At 42.1% G+C, this 23,496-nt stretch overlaps 1 protein-coding gene across 6 annotated transcripts; it reads left to right on the forward strand.

Moving 5' to 3' along the window:
• Positions 1-1,450: 1,450 nt before the first annotated feature.
• On the forward strand, positions 1,451-20,133 carry coasy (CoA synthase). Of its 6 annotated transcripts, none has more exons than XR_006841212.1 (10): positions 1,451-1,615; positions 3,834-4,590; positions 5,450-5,664; positions 6,171-6,302; positions 7,389-7,587; positions 7,719-7,783; positions 13,611-13,644; positions 13,921-14,005; positions 14,258-14,355; positions 14,735-14,779. XR_006841212.1 is itself a non-coding variant. In XM_046369223.1 (10 exons), the coding sequence occupies exons 2-10, from the start codon at positions 3,882-3,884 to the stop codon at positions 16,592-16,594; spliced, it is 1,722 nt and encodes a 573-aa protein (XP_046225179.1). In that variant the 5' UTR covers positions 1,452-1,615; positions 3,834-3,881; the 3' UTR covers positions 16,595-20,133. The 6 variants fall into 6 exon arrangements, 4 of the variants coding, with proteins under 4 accessions (XP_046225179.1, XP_046225181.1, XP_046225180.1 ...); XR_006841213.1 differs by having other exon boundaries at positions 7,389-7,581; XM_046369223.1 differs by lacking the exon at positions 13,611-13,644 and adding an exon at positions 16,523-20,133 and having other exon boundaries at positions 1,452-1,615; positions 14,735-14,881.
• Positions 20,134-23,496: the final 3,363 nt, after the last annotated feature.

Here is a 23,496-nt window from a genome sequence, read left to right on the forward strand (position 1 = left end):
TTTTACTTAAAAATTGCACTGATGGTTAGTAAACATTTCACTGTAAGGTTGTACTGTACCTGTTGTATTCGGCGCACGTAACAAATAAACTTTGATTTGATCTGTTATCTGTTGACAATGGATAAAGGCCATGATTTCTCATCTGCAGCAGAAATAAGGACTGAGACCGGTGCATATAAAGTTTCTCAGAGCGGTAGTGCTGATCTAGGCTCAGGTTCTACCTTTTTTCAATATGACTTAAAAGGTCAAACTGATCCTAGATCTGCACTCCGACTCTAAGATGCTTTGTGATTACGGGTCTGGTGCAACTTATAAATGTTGAACTGAAGTTTGGACACTGATCTGTTTTAAAAGAAACATTATAGTCTATAATGGTGGGAATCGCAACATGACTGGATTTGAGGTTCATTACAAAGTTCATTGCTGAGATGCCAAGCAGGTGTTTACAGGTGGTCGGCCTACTGTCCATTTCCTGTCTGTGATTGTATTCTTTCTTTCTCCAGAGTGGTGCAGCGGTATAAGGCACTGCATCTCAAATCAAATCAAATGTTATTTGTCACATACACATGGTTACCAGATGTTAGTGCGAGTGTAGCGAAATGCTTGTGCTTCTAGTTCCGACATTGCAGTAATAACCAACAAGTAATCTAGCTAACAATTCCAAAATGACTACCTTATAGACACAAGTGTAAGGGGATAAAGAATATGTACATAAAGATATATGAATGAGTGATGGTACAGAGTGGCATAGGCAAGATACAGTAGATGGTATTGAGTGCAGTATATACATATGAGATGAGTATGTAAACAAAGTGGCATAGTTAAAGTGGCTAGTGATACATGTATTACATAAGGATGCAGTAGATGATATAGAGTACAGTATATATGTATACATATGAGATGAATAATGTAGGGTATGTAAACATATTAGGTAGCATTGTTTAAAGTGGCTAGTGATATATTTTACATCATTTCCCATCAATTCCCATTATTAAAGTGGCTGGAGTTGAGTCAGTGTTAGAGGTGTCACTACAGACCCTGGTTCGATTCTAGGCTGTATCACAACCAGCCGTGATTGGGAGTCCCATAGGGCGGCGCACAATTGGCCCAGCGTCGTCCGGGTTAGGTTTTGGCTGAGGTAGTCCGTCATTGTAAATAAGAATTTGTTCTTGACTGACTTGCCTGGTTAAATGACACTCCTGTGTGATGCAATAAAATAGATAGCCTACAAATAAATAAAACATTGTATAATATAAATTATATAATAAAATGGAACCAGATTTATTCTATCAATAGCAGAAATCTTGTTTTAAGTTCGTATTTCACAAATAGCACCAACATATCAATAGTGACCTCTGTCGGCTGATTATGAAATGAATAGCTAGATATTTTCGCTGACTGCATTACCCAGATGTCCCCAAATCAATTTATCAACCAATGAATGTTGTCCATGTGCAACCGGTAGCTAGCTAGGTCAAATGGGCATGTCTCTTTATCGAAAGAATAATAGCAATATTGGACAGTGGTACAACAATGTAGTTAGCCATTAGGAATAGCCAGTTACAGACCAGATTTAAACTTAACTCACGTTACCTTGCTACAGCATTTGCACAAGGTAAAGTAACTAACTATTGTCACTCTTCATGTTATTTCTACGCACGAACGCAGTTGTCCGTGCTAGCTTGCTTACGCCGCAACCTACAGTAGCTAACGTTAGCGACATACTTCAATGATACCTATGGGTTGTGTATGTCATGGTAGTAAAGTCAAGGTGTAGTATTTTGACAATATTCCGGGGTGTACGTCTTTGCCAAGTAAAACTCCACTCTAATGGAAACTGTAGCTAGCTACTCCACAACGCGGAGTTGAGGTTGACTTGTTGGCAATATCCTGATCATAACCAACTAACGTTAACGTAGCTAGCTAGTTCACGTTAGCTACTTGGCTATCCAGCTAGCTGAAAGTACCAGAAACGAACTAACAAAAACAAGTCAAGTAGCAAAGCTAACTAAACACATTTCCTCGAATGTTCCTATTTCTTTAGCGAAGGTCAATGTGTCTTATAGTTAACTTAGCTAGCTATAGTAATAAGAAATCATTCGTCTTCATCCGTTTGTTTAGTCGTTATTGATTTACCAGACGTACAAGGCCAAGGTGACAGCTTTCCCTTAAATAGGTCGTTATCAATAAAACGTCACATTAAGGTGCAGACCCCCCAGCTCCGCTAAAAGCTTTGACAACTGCGTGCGGTTTTCAAGGGATTGTTAAATACATGTCAACTATTTGGTTGAAATATCATCACAGAACTACACATTTCTTATTATTCCATGCAAAACAATTGCGCACATTTAGCGCTATCAGAGTTATACCACAATTAACTGCTTTTATGGTCCGTAAACATAAATTGATCATGTCATTTCAGATACGTGAGTGTAGCATCACGATATCTCAATATTGGCCACAACTAATTGGATATTTGAGTGATATAAAAGTGAACTATACCTGACCGGTATGAGTGGTTTAGGTTAATTTCCCATCCTTTATTTTAAAAAATACAGTAGGTCTACTTACCAATATGTTTAACCAATTGTGCAAAGTTTCTACCAGTAGATATAATTGCATAGTAGAAACTACTTTGCCCTTTCTACTGGTAGAAACGTTTCACAGTTGGTTGAGCATATTGGTAAGTAGACCTAAAGTTTGTTTTTAAGAGTTTCATCAAGATTGCAGCTGACAGACATGATAGGCTACGTGTCAAATTTTCTAGCAGAATATAAGGGATAGCTTGTTATATTGACGTTATCTTTCAGGGGATAATTTCGATGGCTATACTTGCTCGCCATCTATAGTGCTGAAGACAGTAGTCCGATTTACAACTTTACCAGGAGGAGGGCTTACCCATGTAAAGCTCTTTCCAAAAGCTTAATCTCTGATGAAGCAAGCTAAATGACACATGTTGTTTGCTTAGCTAGCTAGGTACAGTACATGCCAATAGGTGAGGGTAGCCTATCCAATCTGAAAATAGATGATCAATTGATGTTTACTGATCATGAAAAGCATTTCTGTATAACGCTGATCATATAGTTAAATGTGGAATAATTGGAAATGTGTAGTTCTGACTATGCTCTTCAAGAGGTGATGATATTAAAGCCAAATAGATAACATTTGTTTAGCAATCCCTTGAAAATGGTATGTAGTTGTCAAATCTTCATTGACCTGTCAAAGGCTTTCTATACGGTTGATCACTCCCTGTTAATTCAGAGGCTTTTCTCAATTGGCCTAGACCAGGCTGCATGTAACTGGTTTACAAATTACTTGACAGATAGAACTTAGTGTATCCACTGATGGTGTTAAATCAGGTTTCCTGAATATTACGAAAGGTGTCCCACAGGGGTCTATTCTAAGTATATGTTGTATATGTTCTGAAGAGCGCATAAAAATAACTCTGATTTAAGCATATGTACTTTGAAAGGTGTCCATATTAGTACCAACATATACTTTGAAAGGTGTCGATCCCTGCTTACAGATATCTGGATAGATGAAAAAATAACTCCTTGATAAAATAAAGGTCAAATAAATACACATTTCAGCAGCGCCTTGCTCCCCAGCAGCCAAATTGAACGCTCTGCATGGTATTGTGACGTTTTATTGATAACGACCTTTAGCTTAGGTAACTAATTATAATAATAATAATAATAATATATGCCATTTAGCAGACGCTTTTATCCAAAGCGACTTACAGTCATGTGTGCATACATTCTACGTAATTAATAGGTATAGGTTTTGTCAGTGTTTTTTGTGATGGTGTGACCCTGCCTTTTGATCTACCCCAGACATTGTGCGTAGCGAGTGTCCCTGCTCCGGTGACACATCTGGCCAACATGTCCATGTTCAGCACGGGCATCCTGGTGCTCACCTCTCCCCTCCACACCCTCCCTCTGCGCATTGCCCCTGTACTCAGCTCGGCTGCCCAGGTGGTGGAGCGCACCCTCTACGTCCATCTCCATCCAGGCCTGAACCTGGGTACAGGTGGGGGCCAGCCCAGGCCTGTCTTCATCCAGCCTGTGGTGGATCTGTCCAGCCTTATCACCGGGCTCTACAGCAATGCTGCCAATGTGTGCGGCCACTTGGACGTACGAGTGCTCCTCACCAACGTCCGCGCCCAGCCCAACAATGCCTCCAGCCCAGAGACAGGTGGGACAGGGGTAGCATGTAACCCCTTCCCTTCCCCACAGCCCCTCTCCCACTCCCCCGAGGTGGTGCTAACAGACTACGCCCTGCAGGACCCAGGCCAGTCCCCGCTGGTGGCCCAGTGTCTGCAGAGGTACACGTGCCACTGTTACGTCTGCACGCCCGGCTTGGCCTCGGTGCTACTCCACCCGCAGCTGCAGAAGCTGGAGGAAGAGGTAGAGGAGGGCCAAAAGGACGACTGGGATAGTAGGTCGGAGCGCATGGAGACTTACAGTGAGGTGGTGGTAGGGGGAACGTTCGATCGCCTCCACGGGGCGCACAAGACGCTGCTGAACATCTCTTGCCTCTTGGCGAACAAGCGGTTCCTTATTGGGGTGTGTGACCAAGAACTTCTAAAAAGTAAGTGCAATGATGAGAAAGGACAATGATTGCTGTGTAAACAAGTTTCTTTGGGCATTATTATGTCTCCTTGTCTTCTATCCATACACAAGGTATTGTGTTCCTTACCCCATAATGGGCTATATAATCTGATTTGGATTGCCATTGTTAAAAGGACTTTGGAATTCACTGTGCTCCAGGTTATTTTCTCTGGATCAAAAAGTGTTTCAGGTGGTGGGCAGGGGGTGCAGACTGTCGGCGGTGCAAAATTTGAGGTCCCCCATCTTGACAATGTAGACATTTTTGAATTTTTAAGGCCATTTCCTGTTATTCAAATTCTTGGAGCTGAGAGAAAATAGTTTTGTTTTAATGTTAATTTCCTATGCATTTTGCCATGGCTAATACTGTTGTTTTGCGCAAACATAATAACAAAATCAATACTGCTAAATTCATTGTTTTTGGTATTTTAAATTCTCCCCGATTTGTCTAGTTTTTATTTTGGAGATTGTTAATTCTCAGATGATATTATTGAAAAACATAGATGTCGATTATCTTTTCTACATATTTTCTGTTTTTAGTCATTTAAGTTAACACTGAAAGTGTTTTCCCATCACAAATGTATAAAGTTTGTTTTTTATTATTATACGTATTTTTGTACACTGTTTGGATTTAGGAGACCCGGGGAAAAATCCTTAGGCGGCAGAAAATCCCCTGCACTCACCGTTGACATTGAAGAGTGTGGATTTACGGATACGCTTACACAATAGCGGAATAAAACGTTTGATGTCCCCTACCCTGCCATTTTCCTTGCCTCTTATTCTTCGTTCTCTTCTTCCTCTTTCTCCACCTCTTTTTCTTATCTTTCTCTGCCTATCCTCAGAGAAGGTGCTAAAGGAGCTAATTGAGCCATATGCTCTGCGGGTGCAGCGGCTCCAAGAGTTCCTGCAGGACGTCAAGCCCTCGCTGCAGTACGAGATCGTGCCCCTTTCGGACCCCTTTGGACCCTCCGTTATTGATGCCCAGCTGCAATGCATTGTGGTCAGCGAGGAGACCCGCAGGGGAGGCGAGGCTGTGAACAAGAAGCGCCTCGAAAATGTAAGTGCGTTGGGCTTAATGGTCTTCTCGCGCCAAACTGCGCATGTGCAGGCCGTCAAATCAAAAGCACTCCTTCGATATAATTTAAAACATTTTAGTTTGTCACTTTCAGAGGTTGGAGTAATAACATGTTGAACTAAATACATTTGCTCAAATCCAGGTTGTGACTTTAGATTTCGAGACAATTAACAAACTACTAAGGAAGAATTTTTCACTTCTCTCATTGACTTCTCGAATCCCAAATTCAGGCCTGGTCTGTTTCGCAAGCGTTCCCGGAAGTCTCGTGATGTTGCGTCTCTGGGTTTAGAAACATACAGTACAACTTGAACAAGCTTCAATGGTGTCTACTAGCTGGCAAAGACAGTCATAGTGTTGTGAGTGGACCTCTTGATACAGCACAGGCTGAGGGATGGCTGGCTATGTATTGTTTGTGTTACGTCTGAACGTAGCCTATATATTCTCTTTGTTATGTCTGGTGTCTTGTCATCAACTGTCTGCCCTATTAGGGTCTTCCAGGACTGGTGCTGCACGAGATCCAGCTGCTGAAGGATGCCCACCACACTGAAATGGAGGAGGAGAAGATCAGCTCCTCCAGCCTCCGCTCACGCCTCCTGGGGACCCTCCTCACAGACCCAAAAGTACACACATTCCCCCTCTTCCCTTCCAGCCTGCTCATGGGTGTCACACATACCATACTAATTTCTACTTGGTATTTGAGACAGAAAGGGATTTTGTGTACCCCTGAGAGTAGTTTGTCGCTGACACCGGCAAAAGATGGGGCTAATTTCAGTATTTTTGATCTCTATGGATATAACAGGGACTGTGTCCCAAATGGAAACGTATTCCCCATATCAGGTTTACCCAACCGGAGGGCTGAATTTCACCATCAGGTGGTTTTATTTGACCCCCCAATTTTCATTGTTGGACATAAAAGACCAAAAACACCAGGAAATCAGCCTCCAAGTGATTTTAATTTTGGAAATCTTTTCCCACGTATTTCCATGCATAATAGAGAGACATGTCATTGTAGACAAATGTAAGCAAGATTTGAAATGATTGTTTTAGTCAAATATTGTATCCGTTTGTGCTGCTTGCGGTCTATTTGCAATTGAATAATTATCTGTAATCATGTTCCAGCCCCCCGATCATCCACTCAATAAAAAAATTGACCAGCGGCTTAATTTAGTTGATCCCTGCCCTATATAGTGCAATTCTTTTAACTAGGGCTCTGGTCAAAAGTTGTGCATCATATAGGAAAAAAGGGGGCCATTAGGGACCCAGACAGGGCTTTTTCAGAACAACTGATAGTTACTCCAGCAAGGTTACCAGGGTAGAGAAGGCTATATTCAGGGACTCTTTCTCCTCAAGCAGAAGAAACATGCTTTTCATCCAGCTTCCGCAAATTATCTTTCAGTGGCAATTGCAGTCACACAATAGACTACTATTCACTAATTGCAAGCGAGTGCTTTGTCAAGCACGTTGTTGGGATGCATCAGGTATCACAAGCTTTGATTTTTTTACAATTCAGTTCCTCCTTATCTCATTGTAGTCTAATTGGACCTGAGCCTTAAGTTAGTATATGATTAAACGATGTGTAGTCAGTATCGTAGATATATGATATGTCAGACATTTAGTGTGATTATTTACACACAAGCCACCATATGACTGCCAATGCATTTTGATGCCCCATTCACCTTTACCCGTCTTGCCTATCCCCTGTGAAGCAGAACAAGTCCCATCTCCCCCTGGTGCCCTACGTGATTGGCCTGACCGGGGGCAGTGGCAGCGGGAAGAGCTCCATTGCCCAGCAGTTGGAGGCCCTGGGTGCGGTCCGCATCGACAGCGACCAGCTGGGCCACGAGACCTACCGGCCGGGGGAGGTTGCCTACAACAGGGTGCTGGAGGAGTTTGGATCAGGTGCGGGTGGGTCTTCCGTCCACATAGCTGACAGAAGCTGTCATCATATTCTGTATAGTGGAGAATTGATTTAACAGATATAATGTAAGGCTTTACCCAAAGCATCTGTTTCAATGAATGACTCTTATCATTTGCAGATCTTATTAATGAGGACAAAACTATCAACAGACGCGCACTAGGCAGGAAAGTTTTTGGAAACAAGGTAATGTTTGTGTGTGGCATGTGTGAAATACAGCCACATAATATTTGATATTTTAGACAAATGGCAAGGGATGTAAAAACAAAATGTTGGTTTATTTAGTTGTATTTAGCATTTTCTTTTCAAATATCAATGGAATGGACTATATCAGCAGAGATATAGTGCCTTCAGAAATTATTCACACCCCTTGATGTGTCAAAGCTTAAATTTGTCACTTGCCAAGACTACCCCATTATGTCAAAGTGGAATTATGTTTTTATAAATTTTTATAAATGAATTAAAGATGAAAATCTGAAATGTCTTGAGTCAATAAGTATTCCACCGCTTTGTTATGGCAAACCTAAATAAGTTCAGGAGCAACATTTGCTTAACAGGTCACAAAAGTTGCATGGACTCACTCTCTGTGCAATAAGTGTTTAACATGATTTTTGACTGACTACCTAATCTCTGTAAGGTCCCTCAGTCAAGCAGTGAATTTCAAACACTGATTCAACCACAAATACCAGGGAGGGTTTCCAATGCCTCGCAAAGAAGGGCACCAATTGGTAGATGGGTAAAAAAATATATATATCCCTTTAAGCATGGTGAAGTTATTAATTACACTTTGGATGTAGTATCAATACATGCTGCCACTACAAAGATACAGGTGTCCTTCCAAACTCAGTTGGCGGAGGAGAAACTGCTCAGGGATTTCACCATGACATTGGTGACTTTAAAACCGTTAGTTTAATGGCTATGATAAGAGAAAATTGAGGATGGATCAACTACATTCTAGTTCGTACACAATACTAAGCTAAATGACCAAGTTAAAAGAAGGAAGTCTGTACAGAATACAAATATTCCAAAACATGCATCCTGTTTGAAATAAGGCACTAAAGTAAAACTGTAAAAAAAATGTTGCAAAGAAATTAACTGGGGCAAAACCAACACGTAACTGAGTACCATATTTTTTTTTTATGCTTGTCATCAGCAAGAAATAGGGTTTTTTTATTATTAAAAATAAATGGAATCGGCCTCCTGAGTGGCGCAGGGGTCTACGGCACTGCAGTGCCAGTGCTAGCTGTGCCACCAGAGATTCTGGGTCCGAGTCCAGGCTCTGTCGCAGTTGGCCGCGACCCGGGAGACACATTTGGCCCAGCGTCGTCCGGGCAGGGGAGGGTTTGGCCGGCAGGCATGTCCTTGTCCCATCGCGTACTAGTGACTCTTGTGGCGGGCCGGGCGCAGTACATGCTGACGCGGTCGCCAGGTGCACAGTGTTTCCTCCGACACATTGGTGCGGCTGGCTTCCCGGGTTAAGTGGGCATTGTGTCAAGAAGCAGTATGGTTTGGTTGGGTTGTGTTTTGGAGGAAGCACGGCTCTCGACCTTCGCCTCTCCCGAGTCCGTACAGGAGTTGCAGCGTTGAGACAAGACTGTAACTACCAATTCGATACCACAAAATTGAGGAGAAAACCGGGTAAAGGAAAAAAAAGAAAGAAATGGAATAAAGCTAAGCACAGGCAAAATTCTAGAGGAAACCCTGGTTGTCTGCTTTCCAACGGACACTGGGAAACAAATTCACCTTTCAGCAGGACAATAACCTAAAACACAAGGTCAAATATACACTGGAGTTGCTTACCAAGATGATATTGAATGTTCCTGAGTGGCCTAGATAGTTTTGAATTAAATGGCAACACTTGAAAATGGCTGTCTAGTTATGATCAACAACCAACTTGACAGAGCTTGTAGAATTTAAAAGAATAATGTGCAAATATTGTCCCTAAATACATTTCTCAACCAATGAATGTTGTTCATGTCCAACTGCTAGCCATCTAGGAGTCTTTATTGAAAGAATAATAACAAATGGTACTACAATATTGTAGTTAGCCATTGGGAGTACCCAGCTGCAGACGAGATTGTCACTTAAATGACCTTACCTTGCTAAAATATTTGTACAAGGTAAAGTAGCTAGCTATTGTCACACTTCGTGTTTGTTGTTATTTCCACGCACGAATCCTAGTGTCTGTTCTAGCTAGTTTACAGCAACCTACCTTGCTAGTTTTCCCAGTTTTTTTTGTCAGCTAGGGATATACTTCAATGATAGCTATGGTTTGTGTATGTTATGGTAGTCGTTTCAAATTGTAGTCTGCTGAATACTCCGGGGTGTACGTCGTTAGCCAAGTAAAACTCAACTCCACATCAACGCGGAGTTGACCTGTACTTGTTGGCTATCCGGGGTGTTGCAAATGTTGTGATTTATCATAGCTAACGTTGGGCAGGACACAATTGATTCAGTTTAACAGATTTTTACCCAGAAAAGTGAGGCGAGTGAGGGAGGGAAGAAAAAAAACAATCATTAGGTGGATAAGGAATAACAGTACCACATTGTCCTAGGCTATATGGACATTAACAATTGGCAAAATATTCCATTTGACTGATTTTCAGATGTCTTATCATTAATACAGAAATGAACATTATTCACACAGAATATTGCATTCTATTTATTATACATCCTATCATATTCAAAAATTATTGAAAGGTTATGAATGTATTATCAGTTTATTAATCTACTTAATTGTATAGCCTAACAAATTCAAGAATGATTAAAAATAAATAATTGTAATCAAATTAAAACGTTGATGAATAATAATGAGTTCATTACCTGAATGTGTCTCTATAGCCTAGGCGTTAACAAAATATTCATACAAATATGATTAGGCCTCTCATAGACTAGAGGCCTTGTAGAAAGAGGGTCAATCAAGTTAGGTCTGCCAAATTTAATTTAGCATCCTCCTTCGATTGTCTAGCCTGGCTGTCACGAAAAGCCCCCACCTGCTGATCTACACGAAGTGTGTGCGTGCCACTGGCGATGTACTTTGCTGAACATGCTAGCTGTTCTCGGTGGCGCATTATCACTTCAAACGCATTCCGTCGTGGTATCGGTTGGCCTACTACTACAGGTTGTACCGGTAAAATGTAAGTTATGAATCGCAAATCACCGTAGAGCTGACACTGCGATTTCATTAATAATTTTGACAAAAATTTGGTTGTCCAAAAATACTATCAGCTCGCACTGCGTCTTTGCTGATGAATGCCATGCTCTCTGGCCAGTCAATTGGTCAAATTGCATTGTATTCAACGAATCTAATAGATCTGGAAATGATGCAATAACCATTCATTTAACCGACTATTTGTTTGAGGGACGTCCCACGTGTAACCTGGTCACATAAATAGTAGGACTTTGCGCTGGCTTCAGCCATGACGACATGAGAGAAATTAAACATCTGCAGGTGTGAGCGTGTGTGTGTCACTTTCCAATCCGAGGCTCGGAACAGATCTGAGCGCTTGATCTGAGACTGTTTGGTCTCTTGGGCATCAACTTGGGAGAGCGGACAATACATTATAAACAAAGAGCCGCATATATTGGGTGTGTGGAGAAAAGTGAGGCTGGGCATCCGTGAAATAGCAATTCAACTTTGTCCGGCCTCAGCTAATTGGCTGCAATTAACTAGCTAACAAATCAACAAAGAAGTAACGTAGGCTTGCTAGCTAAACACATATTTCCTCCAATTGTCCTATTTCTATAACTATAAGACACCTTGATCTTTGCTAACGTCAGCTAGCAAATAAGAAGCCAAACTCTCTTCATCCCTTTAGTTGTTATTGATTTACCAGATGTAGATACCTACTGTACCGTTAAATCCTTTCAAGTTCCAGGGGGACAGCTTATCCCTTCAGTAGTTTATCAGTAAAACGTCCAATCAGGTGCAAAGTTATTCGCTTTACCTCCGCTAAAAACATTGACAACTGCCTGCCATTTTCATGGGATTGTAAATAAATGTTAACTATTTGGTTGTAATGTCATCACCTCTTGAAAAGCACAGTCAGAACTTCAGATTTCTGATTATTCCATGCAAAACAATTGCGCACAATTAGCACTGTCATCAGTTAAACAGCAAGTAACTGCTTTCATGATCGGTAAACATCAATTGATTATGTAATTTCAGATATGTGAGGGTAGCCTCGCGATGTCTCTCAGAATTGGTCACCTGGATATTTGAGTGATGTAAAACAAGAACTACAGTGCATTCGGGAACTATTCAGACACCTTGACTTTTTCCACATTTTGTTACATTACAGCCTTATTTTAAAATGGATTAAATCGTTTTCCGCCCTCATCAATCGGCACACAATACCCCATAATGACAATGCAAAATCAGGTTTTTAGATTTTTTGTTTGTTTTTAAACTTACATTTACGTAAGTATTCAGACCCTTCGGCAGCAATTACAGCCTTGAGTCTTCTTGGATATGACGCCACAACCTTGGCACACCTGTATGTGGGCAGTTTCTCCCATTATTCTCTGCAGATCCTCTCAAGCTCTGCCAGGTTGGATGGGGAGCGTCACGACACCGCTGTTTTCAGGTCCCTCCAGAGATGTTTGATTGGGTTTAAGTCCTGGCTCGACTGGGCCACTAAAGGACATTCAGAGACTTGTCCCGAAGCCACTACTGCATTGTCTTTGCTGTGTACTTTGGGTCGTTCTCCTGTTGGAAGATGAACCTTCGCCCCAGTCTGAGGTCCTGAGCGCTCTGGAGAAGGTTTTTGTGACGGATTTCTCTGTACTTAGCTAGCAAATATATTATTTTCGAGTAAGGCTGTAACGTAACAAAATGTTGAAAAAGACAAGGGGTCTAAATTCTTCAAATGCACTGTATTTGATCCATTTTGAATTCAGGCTGCAACACATGTGGAAGAAGTCGAGGGGTGTGCATACTTTATTTTCTTTCCTGCAATCCTGACTAGTTTCCTAGTCCCTGCCTCTGAAAAACATGACCACAGCATGATGCTGCCACCACCATGTTTCACCGTAGGGATGGTGCCAGGTTTCCTCCAAATGTGATGCTTGGCATTCAAGCCAAATAGTTTCATCTTGGTTTCTCATCAGACCGTAGAATCTTGTTTCACGTGGTCTGAGAGTCTTTAGATGTATTTTGGCAAACTCCAAGCCGGCTGTCACGTGCCTTTTACTGAGGAGTCTCTTCCGTCTGGCCACTCTACCATAAAGGCCTGATTGATGGAGTGCTGCAGAGTTGGTTGTCCTTCTGGAAGGTTCTCCCATCTTAACAGAGGTACATTGGAGCTCTGTCAGAGTGACCATCAGGTTCTTGTTAAGCCCCCCCAAACTTCTTCCATTTAAGAATGATGGAGGCCACTGTGTTCTTGGGAACCTTCAATGCTGCAGAAATGATATAATAATAACAATATATGCCATTTAGCAGACGCTTTTATCCAAAGCGACTTACAGTCATGTGTGCATACATTCTACGTATGGGTGGTCCCGGGAATCGAACCCACTACCCTGGCGTTACAAGCGCCATGCTCTACCAACTGAGCTACAGAAGGACCATATTTTGGTACCCTTCCCCAGTACCCTCTACTAACAATTCCTTTGACCTCTAGGCTTGGTTTTTGCTCTGACATGCACTTTCAACTGTGGGACTTTATATAGACCGATGTGTGCCTTTCCAAATCATGTCCAATCAATAGAATTTACCACAGGTGGACTCCAACCAAGTTGTAGAAACATCTCAAGGATGATCAATAGACCTGAGCTCAATTTCGGAGTCTCATAGCAAAGCATCTGAATACTTATGTAAATAAGGTATTTCTGTGTTTTATGTTTAATAAATTAGCAAACATTAATATAAACCTGTTTTCACTTTAACATTATGGGGTATTGTGTGTATTGTGTTATTTTAGAAATAGGCTGTAACGTAACAAAATGTTGAAAAAGTCAAGAGGTCTGAATACTTTTCAAATGCACTGTATTTGATCCATTTTGAATTCAGGCTGCAACACACAACATATGGAAGAAGTCAAGGGGTATGCATACTTTCTAAAGGCACTTTGTGGGCTTCTTTCCCAAAACATTATCGGGCCTGAAAATGTGTTGTCAGTTTAGCTCTGTGACTTAATGGCATCGGCTTCTGTTAATCATTATATCAATTGATATCCTCAAACTATGCTTGTATACTTTTAAGATATGTTATTCTGTACTTGTTTTTTCTTGCAACATTTTTCTTGTATGCACATTAAGATTACACTTGTGTAATGAAAGCGCTTTACAAATGCAATAAATTAGTATTACTATTGTTGCAGGAGAGGTTGAAAGCCCTCACCGACATTGTGTGGCCGGAGATAGCTCTACTCGTCAAGGAAAGGATCCGACAGGCCCGAGAGGAAGGTATGTTGCTGATTGATACTTGTCAAAGTTGTGTGTGTATATATGTATGTATGTTTGTGTGTCAGTGTTTGTGTGCTTTCACCTGTGTGTACAGACGGTGGGCTTGTGTTCCCCTGTAGCTCAGTTGGTAGAGCATGGCGCTTGCAACGCCAGAAGAGTGGGATCTGAACATAAAATGTATATACACATGACTGTAAGTCGCTTTGAATAAAAGTGTCTTCGAAATGGCATGTATTCTATTATTCCCCCTAGGTAAACAGGTGTGTGTGGTGGACGCGGCTGTGCTGCTGGAGGCCGGCTGGACGGACATCGTGCACGAGGTCTGGGTCGCCGTCATTCCTGAGGAAGAGGTATCCCACATCTGTGCTATGAACGTCTGAGAATAACCTCATAGATAACTGCGCAACGGGCACTCTTTCATTTTGATGCATTACACAACCTGGAATTTAGGCATAACTCCTCAACACAACTTTGTCCCCAATGTCAAAGTGACAACATACCAGAACATTTTGAATTGAAAATAATAAACAAAATGGTACTTAAACAGTGCTAGTTCAATTACATGATCATTTTACATTTGTCATTTAGCAGATGCTCTTATCACAGTAACTGTGAGTAAGACTCTTGCATAACATCTAATGCTAAAAGACACAACACTGATACAGACACTTTTTAAATTTATTTTTATTTATTTATTTATTATCCACCCCGACACTCCTACCCCCCCAGGCGGTGTCTCGGATCACGGTGAGGGACGGTGTCAGCCAAGAGGATGCTGTGCGCCGGCTGCAGAGCCAGTGGCCCAACACGCAGCAGGTGGAGCAGGCCAATGTGGTGCTCTGCACTCTGTGGGAGCCCGAGATCACCCAGAAACAGGTAAGGAAGGGAGAGGGAGACCAGGTTCTTGTTCATTAGGAACCAAAAGGAAGAAAACAAGGAGGGACTGGTCCATTTTCCAATTGCAAAACATTTTGTTACGGTATTCCCTAATGAACATGACCCAGGGCGAAGCCAGACACACTGACGGGGGAAAATGGCTTGATAAAGCACATTTGAAAAGTCCTGAAACCTTTACCATCCACACATAAAGGCTTCTTGCATTTTTATAGGAACAATCATTTTTATGCATCTTAAGCTGCGTCCAGATTCTCCACCCTTCTTCTAAAGTGGGCATGCCACTTGCACACTTCCAATCATGGATTTAAAAAGTATTGGATTGGTGTAAACATTGGCTGGAGAGAGTTTCCACTAAAGCTTACCGTATGCTTCCCAGTCAAAACAGTTTGAATTATGACTAAATTCTATGACTTTTTGGTGTTCGGCAGTTTTTATTTTCTTACAGCTGTTCGAGCACACAAATGTATTTCTTGAGGCAAGCCCAAGTTCGATACCCTTACATCCCTTCGTCGGTGAGTGGTCGACAGTAGGGTTTCTTCAATTAAGTGTTAACTAGTCATCTGTTGTTGAATGACAACTTTCATGCACATTTTGTCACCTTAAAAATACTGCACTTAGATGTAAAATTGTGGCTAAGACCTCAGTAAAAAAAATTATGACGGTGTTCTTGATTTATCTTTAGATTGATTCTGGCTATTTTGAGGAAGTGTTACTGTATGTTGTTGCTACGGTGTCTCAATGGGGAAAACCCATTTTTCCGCTCTCAAATGTATTTTTAAGGCAGTATGCGAGGCACTGATGCTCGCTTCGCGTAGCCGAGTTCTGCTAGGAGAAAACCAAACCTAGTATGCGGACACCTTTCGGGGGTGACTACTCAGACAAAACGAGTATTGTAACGGATGTATTTTTTTGTTGTTATTTTCCATGATTGGGAAAAACATGGATTTAAAAAAATATCTAACAAGCTGAGGGAGGGTAGGAAAAAAGATGAAAGGCTGACGCACGTTCTCAGGGGTAAAAGTTCTCCGTCAATGATTTTGTGTTTTACATTATTGAAAAAGATTGGAATTGGTCAAACTTGCAGTTTAATGTACAAAATGATCCTCTTTCCTTAAAAGCATGATGGTCATGACATTTTTACATGGGAGGTTAACTTGGCCCTGCAGACAATCGATCTGAGATCGAGATGGGCCGTTTTTAGTATTTTTAAAATTATTTTTTGCTTTAACCCCTGCGTTCTGACTGCAAACGCATCTACCCGCTGCTCCTGATCTGCAGCTTCCTTGGTTTATATGAAAATGCAGAGAGACGATTAGGTATTGCCGACCTCTATTTAGGCGTTTCAAAGCAGTTTTTCCAATTACGAGTATTATCCCTGTGAATTTACGGCTACAAATAAGAGTATGGCAAGTTCGGCACATCCCTAGTTTCCACCATTGTTAAATCCATGACAGGAAGTGTGGAAGTGAACACTTTGGGGGGAAAATGAAGAATATGGACGCAGGTTAACGTTTAACAACCAAGTATTTTCATTATGACTTTCAGGGAGGATATAGATACCAGTCAATGCATTGTATAAACAAACCCTTTCTCACGTCTTCCTCTGCATTTAAATTCCAGGTACGGAAGGCCTGGGATCTTCTTCAGAAGCGGATCCAACAGAGTCGGGAAGGAGCCAAGCCACCGTCCTGAGTCAGACCTCCGCGCGCACACCACAACAACAACAGTGAACTGCACACATACCGACTGTATGCCCTGCAAGGGACGAGGGTGGCTCCAAAACTGCCAGGGTGCAATCATGTTAGGGACGTGTCTGCCTTAAAAAGAGCACCACAGCGGTTGCTTTGGTGTGCCTGCAAAAGACACTGGAGCCATACTTGTGAACATTAGAAACAGTTTAAATGTAAACAGTTTCTCCGTCTCAATGAGCATCAGCCAATTAAAATGAATAGAACGCTACATTGTAGCTGGTTCCATCAGATAACCTGGCACACGTTAGCCCTATGCTATCCTCACCAGATGACAGTGATTATTTCCTGGAACAAAATCCCTCATCAGCCTATCAAAGATCTTTAGACTTTATTTCCACCAACCAATAGACATGCTGGTTGTTTAGCAACAAAACCGACAAGTACGCAATTATGGGGCAAAACTTAGATTGTTGACAACATGTAAACTAGTTTTGTCTCCAATATTTATTGAAGACATTAATACATTTGCACAACTTTGATCCATATTAGCATAGACGTTACATCAGTCAACACCTCAAAACAAGACATTGTATCAAGAACAAGATAAAAACTAGATGAAATGAGCCACCTACAATTCCCCACATGGCAGCTTCTTGTCATTGTTGCTAGATATCTGGCCATCCAGAATCACAACAACACCGACTTCTGCCCCATTGAAGTGTGTGCGTTGTTTTCGTGACGTTGGAAGGTAACCCGTCTTTGGCATTTCTTAAAATAGGTCAACCCAGGTCACTAAAGGGATATTTTAAACCTACAAATTTAAGGTTTACTTTTGTTCCCGTTGGTCTGTAACAATTGTGTGTGCCAATATTGCAGTGATTCATCCTTGACTAGGCTACTAGTACTAACGTTAGACAAAATGTTCACGTTTTCAAATATGACAAAATCCCAAATTTGGTCTGTCCATTTCACACACATTCATGTGCTTTCACAACAGTAAAGATGTAGGAGGATTATACAACATGTACGTTTATATTCATATATCTTTTTTTTAAAGTAAAGTAAAGACGCTATGAATATTTGGTGGTGTGATCCTCTAAGGCTGTAAGCCCAGAGACTGCAAGGTATGAAGGCCATGAGTTCGAATCCCCCTCAGGGCAAGGTTTTCATTCAAGGAAAAAAACGCTCCACTGTTGGGCCTCGAGTCAAATAATGCATATGTGACAAAGTATATTTATAAAATATAACCAATAGGTTAGCTTTTCAAACTGCGTGCCCGGGGACTGGGAGTGTAGGCTACCTGTGATTTCGTTATCTGATAACTTTTTTAAATGTTGTGTGTAGATTCACTGGATATATTCACTGCAGTATTAAGCCTAGCATTGAGCTAATGAATTATGACCTAATATGCATACACTTTTATAACTTAGGCTACACATTTCAAGCCGGTCTGTGTTCGTGGTTTTGTTGCGCAATTATGCACCTGGCATCTTCGCTGCCTCGGCTATTCGTCTGAAATCGTGTGGATTTCCAGGTAAAGCCAAATTACAATTGCTTGTTGGACACTTGTTTTGACTTTATATGATTTAATAATAGCCTATTGGAGGAGAGATGCTCTCTTGCTTACTGAATAAAAAATACAAATAAAATATATATATATATAAAGAAATCTCACTACTTTAAGTCGCTCTGCATAAGAGCGTCTGCTAAAATGTAAACGTAAAATAGGCTACAGCTTTAAGAACTGGCAGGGAGTTGGAAAGGCGAGAGAGACATTTGTGTCAGAAGAAGCCCATATTATCTTAGCACCGATACATCCTGACAAAATACAACTTATGAGTGGCTTGCTAATGTACTCCTTTTCTGGACCTCCTAAACTGTATAGAATATACCCATAACTGTTCCAAATGGTTGCATAATCATGCCTAGGTCGTATGCAGTTATTTCGGCTAAAACAAAACAGGACATTTGAGCGGTTATTAAAATTTGATCTATAGACCACCGGTTACTCACTTGATAACAATAATACATTCCTTATTGCTTTGTGTTGTAGAATCGTTAGGGGAGCTTTGAGCAACGAGGCAAGCAATGACATACTGTAAAAGTTATGCAGGCTAAACTGTGTTTGCTGTTGAATTGGTACATTTTTAAATATACGTTTTTATTTTTCAATGTATGTACAATGAAGTATTATTTGCGGTTGTCGCTATGACAACAAACACACTCTGAAAGCACTGAATTATCTTATGACATTATTAATATGTCTACCACGTGCAGTAGGATGTGTTGATCAGACGATTGACAGGTGTGCTGTAGAACGAATAACAATGAGCCTTTCCTCTAGTGTGGATGCTTGCTAACGTGAGTTTGAGTCCGGACTCGTGATACATCTTGAAAATAACAACATTGCCGCAATACTGTCATCTGTGGGATGATAACGAGAGACTTTAAGGACGCTCTCATGGAGAAGTATTTGTTCACGTCCATCTAGGTCAACATTTGCAATTGGCTGATGCAGAACTTGTTCCAGGAAATAATCACTGTCATCTGGTGTACCAGGTTATCTGATGCGACCAGCTACAATGTAATGTTCTGTCATCTACGATTTTATGTTTCTAATGTTCGTAAGTATGGCCCCAGTGTGTCTGTCTGGTTGGCTTTTCACACACTCGTTTAGAAATAGTTGTTTCTTTGTCATTTGGGTGGATATAGTGCGAGACAAAACATGGCCAGAGAATTAGGACTCGATTTCAATCCGTATCGCAGAAGATCTGCGGTGTAACGCAATTTAAAGATTATTTCCGATTGTGCTGACATATGCAGCATTTACTGTGAATGCAGTCTCTGCGAACGCAGGAAAAAACATTGCCTTACAATTTAAAGTGCGCTATACCGCAGATCTTCCGTGATCTGGATTGAATCGAGCTCTTAATGTTACTACTTAGTGAATAAGTTTGAAGATTTGCTGTTTTAATGAACAAATAAAAGTCCCTCGCGACCTGGTTTTATATGGATGTTTAAATGGATCATCGGACATCAGACAATCCTAGGTATAATATACTCTAAAGACCAAACTACTGTAAATACAAATATTTCAGACACGAGAATGCATAAATCGACTCAAGTAGCGGTGGGCATTTTGACTACGGTTTCTTTTGTAGGGCTTAGGGTCAATCAAGTATTTGTTAATATAGCTTTAAGTAAAAAATAAATAAGTGTTGAGTATAGTGAAAAATAATGTTTGGGATGTTTATGAGGAATTGTGGAATAAAAAATGTAGCACTAATTTTGTGCTGTTTCTAGATTGAGAAAAGATAGATTAAACAGGACAAACAGATCTGGGACCAGTTTAGGAGAGCGTAGATACAGTGCCTTCAAAGTATTCATACCCCTCCACTTATTCCTGATCTTGTGTTAGCTGGTTGAGAGAATGCCTAGAGTGTGCAAAGCTGTCATCAAGGCAAAGTGTTGCTACTTTGAAGAATCTCAAGTATAAAAAAATATCTTGATTTGTTTAACACACATGGAATCATGTAGTAACCCAAAAAATTGTAATTTCATAGTTGTGATGTCTTCACTATTATTTTAAAATGTAGAAAATATTAAAAAATAACCCTTGAATGAGTATGTGTCCAAACTTTTGACTATTACTGTAAGTATTCACACCCCTGAGTCAATACATGTTAGAATCACCTTTGGCATAGATTACAGCTGTGAGTTTTTCTGTGTAAGTCTCTAAGCACTTTTCACACCTGGATTGTCCAACATTTCCCCATTTTATTATTTTCAAAATTCTTCTGTCAAATTGGTTGTTGATGATTGCTAGACAACCATTTTCATGTCTTGCCACAGATTTTCAAGCAGATATAAGTCAAAACTGTAACTCGGCCACTCGGGAACATTCACTTTCTTCTTGGTAAGCCACTCCAGTATAGATTTGGCCATAAGTTTTAGATTATTACTGCTGAAAGGTGAATTCATCTCCCAGTGTATGGTGGAAAGCAGACTGAACCAGGTTTTGCTCTAGGATTTTGCCTGCTTAGCCCCATTCAGTTAATTTTTTTTATCCTGAAAAACTCCCCAGTTTTAAATTATTACAAGCATACCCATAACATAATGCAGCCAACACAATGCTTGAAAATGGTACTCGTATGTTGGGAAAATCCAATACTACTGAACACTTTGTGTTCAGGACAAAAAGTTAATTGCATTACCACATTTTTTTTGTTGCAGTATTACTTTAGTAACTTGTTGCATGTTTTTGAATATTTTTTATTCTGTACATGCTTCCTTTTTCACTGTCAATTAGGTTAGTATTTTGGAGTAACTACAATGTTGTTGATCCATCCTCAGTTTTCTATCTTCTCGCAGCACTTATTTTGTAACTGTTTTAAAGTCACTATTGGCCTCATGGTGAAATCCCTGAGTGGTTTCCTTCCTTTCCTGCAACTTAGTTAGGAAGGACACCTGTATCATTGTCGTGACTGGGTACTATAAATATTAAACTTTCATGAAATCACAAGTGCAATACATCATTTACATTACATTTACATTACATTTAAGTCATTTAGCAGACGCTCTTATCCAGAGCGACTTACAAATTGGTGCATTCACCTTATGACATCCAGTGGAACAGTCACTTTACAATAGTGCATCTAAATCTTAAAGGGGGGTGAGAGGGAATACTTATCCTATCCTAGGTATTCCTTAAAGAGGTGGGGTTTCAGGTGTCTCCGGAAGGTGGTGATTGACTCCGCTGTCCTGGCGTCGTGAGGGAGTTTGTTCCACCATTGGGGGGCCAGAGCAGCGAACAGTTTTGACTGGGCTGAGCGGGAGCTGTACTTCCTCAGTGGTAGGGAGGCGAGCAGGCCAGAGGTGGATGAATGCAGTGCCCTTGTTTGGGTGTAGGGCCTGATCAGAGCCTGGAGGTACTGAGGTGCCGTTCCCCTCACAGCTCCGTAGGCAAGCACCATGGTCTTGTAGCGGATGCGAGCTTCAACTGGAAGCCAGTGGAGAGAACGGAGGAGCGGGGTGACGTGAGAGAACTTGGGAAGGTTGAACACCAGACGGGCTGCGCCGTTCTGGATGAGTTGAAGGGGTTTAATGGCACAGGCAGGGAGCCCAGCCAACAGCGAGTTGCAGTAATCCAGACGGGAGATGACAAGTGCCTGGATTAGGACCTGCGCCGCTTCCTGTGTGAGGCAGGGTCGTACTCTGCGGATGTTGTAGAGCATGAACCTACAGGAACGGGCCTCCGCCTTGATGTTGGTTGAGAACGACAGGGTGTTGTCCAGGATCACACCAAGGTTCTTAGCGCTCTGGGAGGAGGACACAATGGAGTTGTCAACCGTGATGGCGAGATCATGGAACGGGCAGTCCTTCCCCGGGAGGAAGAGCAGCTCCGTCTTGCCGAGGTTCAGCTTGAGGTGGTGATCCGTCATCCACACTGATATGTCTGCCAGACATGCAGAGATGCGATTCTCCACCTGGTCATCAGAAGGGGGAAAGGAGAAGATTAGTTGTGTGTCGTCTGCATAGCAATGATAGGAGAGACCATGTGAGGTTATGACAGAGCCAAGTGACTTGGTGTATAGCGAGAATAGGAGAGGGCCTAGAACAGAGCCCTGGGGGACACCAGTGGTGAGAGCGCGTGGTGAGGAGACAGATTCTCGCCACGCCACCTGGTAGGAGCGACCTGTAAGGTAGGACGCAATCCAAGCGTGGGCCGCGCCGGAGATGCCCAACTCGGAGAGGGTGGAGAGGAGGATCTGATGGTTCACAGTATCGAAGGCAGCCGATAGATCTAGAAGGATGAGAGCAGAGGAGAGAGAGTTAGCTTTAGCAGTGCGGAGCGCCTCCGTGATACAGAGGAGAGCAGTCTCAGTTGAATGACTAGTCTTGAAACCTGACTGATTTGGATCAAGAAGGTCATTCAGAGAGAGATAGCGGGAGAGCTGGCCAAGGACGGCACGTTCAAGAGTTTTGGAGAGAAAAGAAAGAAGGGATACTGGTCTGTAATTGTTGACATCGGAGGGATCGAGTGTAGGTTTTTTCAGAAGGGGTGCAACTCTCGCTCTCTTGAAGACGGAAGGGACGTAGCCAGCGGTCAGGGATGAGTTGATGAGCGAGGTGAGGTAAGGGAGAAGGTCTCCGGAAATGGTCTGGAGAAGAGGGGAGGGGATAGGGTCAAGCGGGCAGGTTGTTGGGCGGCCGGCCGTCACAAGACGCGAGATTTCATCTGGAGAGAGAGGGGAGAAAGAGGTCAGAGCACAGGTTAGGGCAGTGTGAGCAGAACCAGCGGTGTCGTTTGACTTAGCAAACGAGGATCGGATGTCGTCGACCTTCTTTTCAAAATGGTTGACGAAGTCGTCTGCAGAGAGGGAGGAGGGGGGGAGGAGGATTCAGGAGGGAGGAGAATTCAGGAGGGAGGAGAAGGTGGCAAAGAGCTTCCTAGGGTTAGAGGCAGATGCTTGGAATTTAGCGTGGTAGAAAGTGGCTTTAGCAGCAGAGACAGAGGAGGAAAATGTAGAGAGGAGGGAGTGAAAGGATGCCAGGTCCGCAGGGAGGCGAGTTTTCCTCCATTTCCGCTCGGCTGCCCGGAGCCCTGTTCTGTGAGCTCGCAATGAGTCATCGAGCCACGGAGCGGGAGGGGAGGACCGAGCCGGCCTGGAGGATAGGGGACATAGAGAGTCAAAGGATGCAGAGAGGGTGGAGAGGAGGGTTGAGGAGGCAGAATCAGGAGATAGGTTGGAGAAGGTTTGAGCGGAGGGAAGAGATGATAGGATGGAAGAGGAGAGAGTAGCGGGGGAGAGAGAGCGAAGGTTGGGACGGCGCGATACCATCCGAGTAGGGGCAGTGTGGGAGGTGTTGGATGAGAGCGAGAGGGAAAAGGATACAAGGTAG

The sequence above is a fragment of the Oncorhynchus gorbuscha genome, linkage group LG11 (genome assembly GCF_021184085.1).
Source record: "Oncorhynchus gorbuscha isolate QuinsamMale2020 ecotype Even-year linkage group LG11, OgorEven_v1.0, whole genome shotgun sequence".
In the NCBI taxonomy this organism is placed as follows: domain Eukaryota; kingdom Metazoa; phylum Chordata; class Actinopteri; order Salmoniformes; family Salmonidae; genus Oncorhynchus; species Oncorhynchus gorbuscha.

What these genes read in the sequence shown, in the direction of transcription:
- coasy (XM_046369223.1), top strand. Translation starts at nt 3,882, where the DNA reads ATGTCCATGTTCAGCACGGGCATCCTGGTGCTCACCTCTCCCCTCCAC. An exon ending in CCCTCCTCACAGACCCAAAA is followed by an intron (nt 6,303 to 7,388) that starts GTACACACATTC and finishes TCCCCTGTGAAG; the next exon opens with CAGAACAAGTCCCATCTCCC. An exon ending in CCGTCATTCCTGAGGAAGAG is followed by an intron (nt 14,356 to 14,734) that starts GTATCCCACATC and finishes CTACCCCCCCAG; the next exon opens with GCGGTGTCTCGGATCACGGT.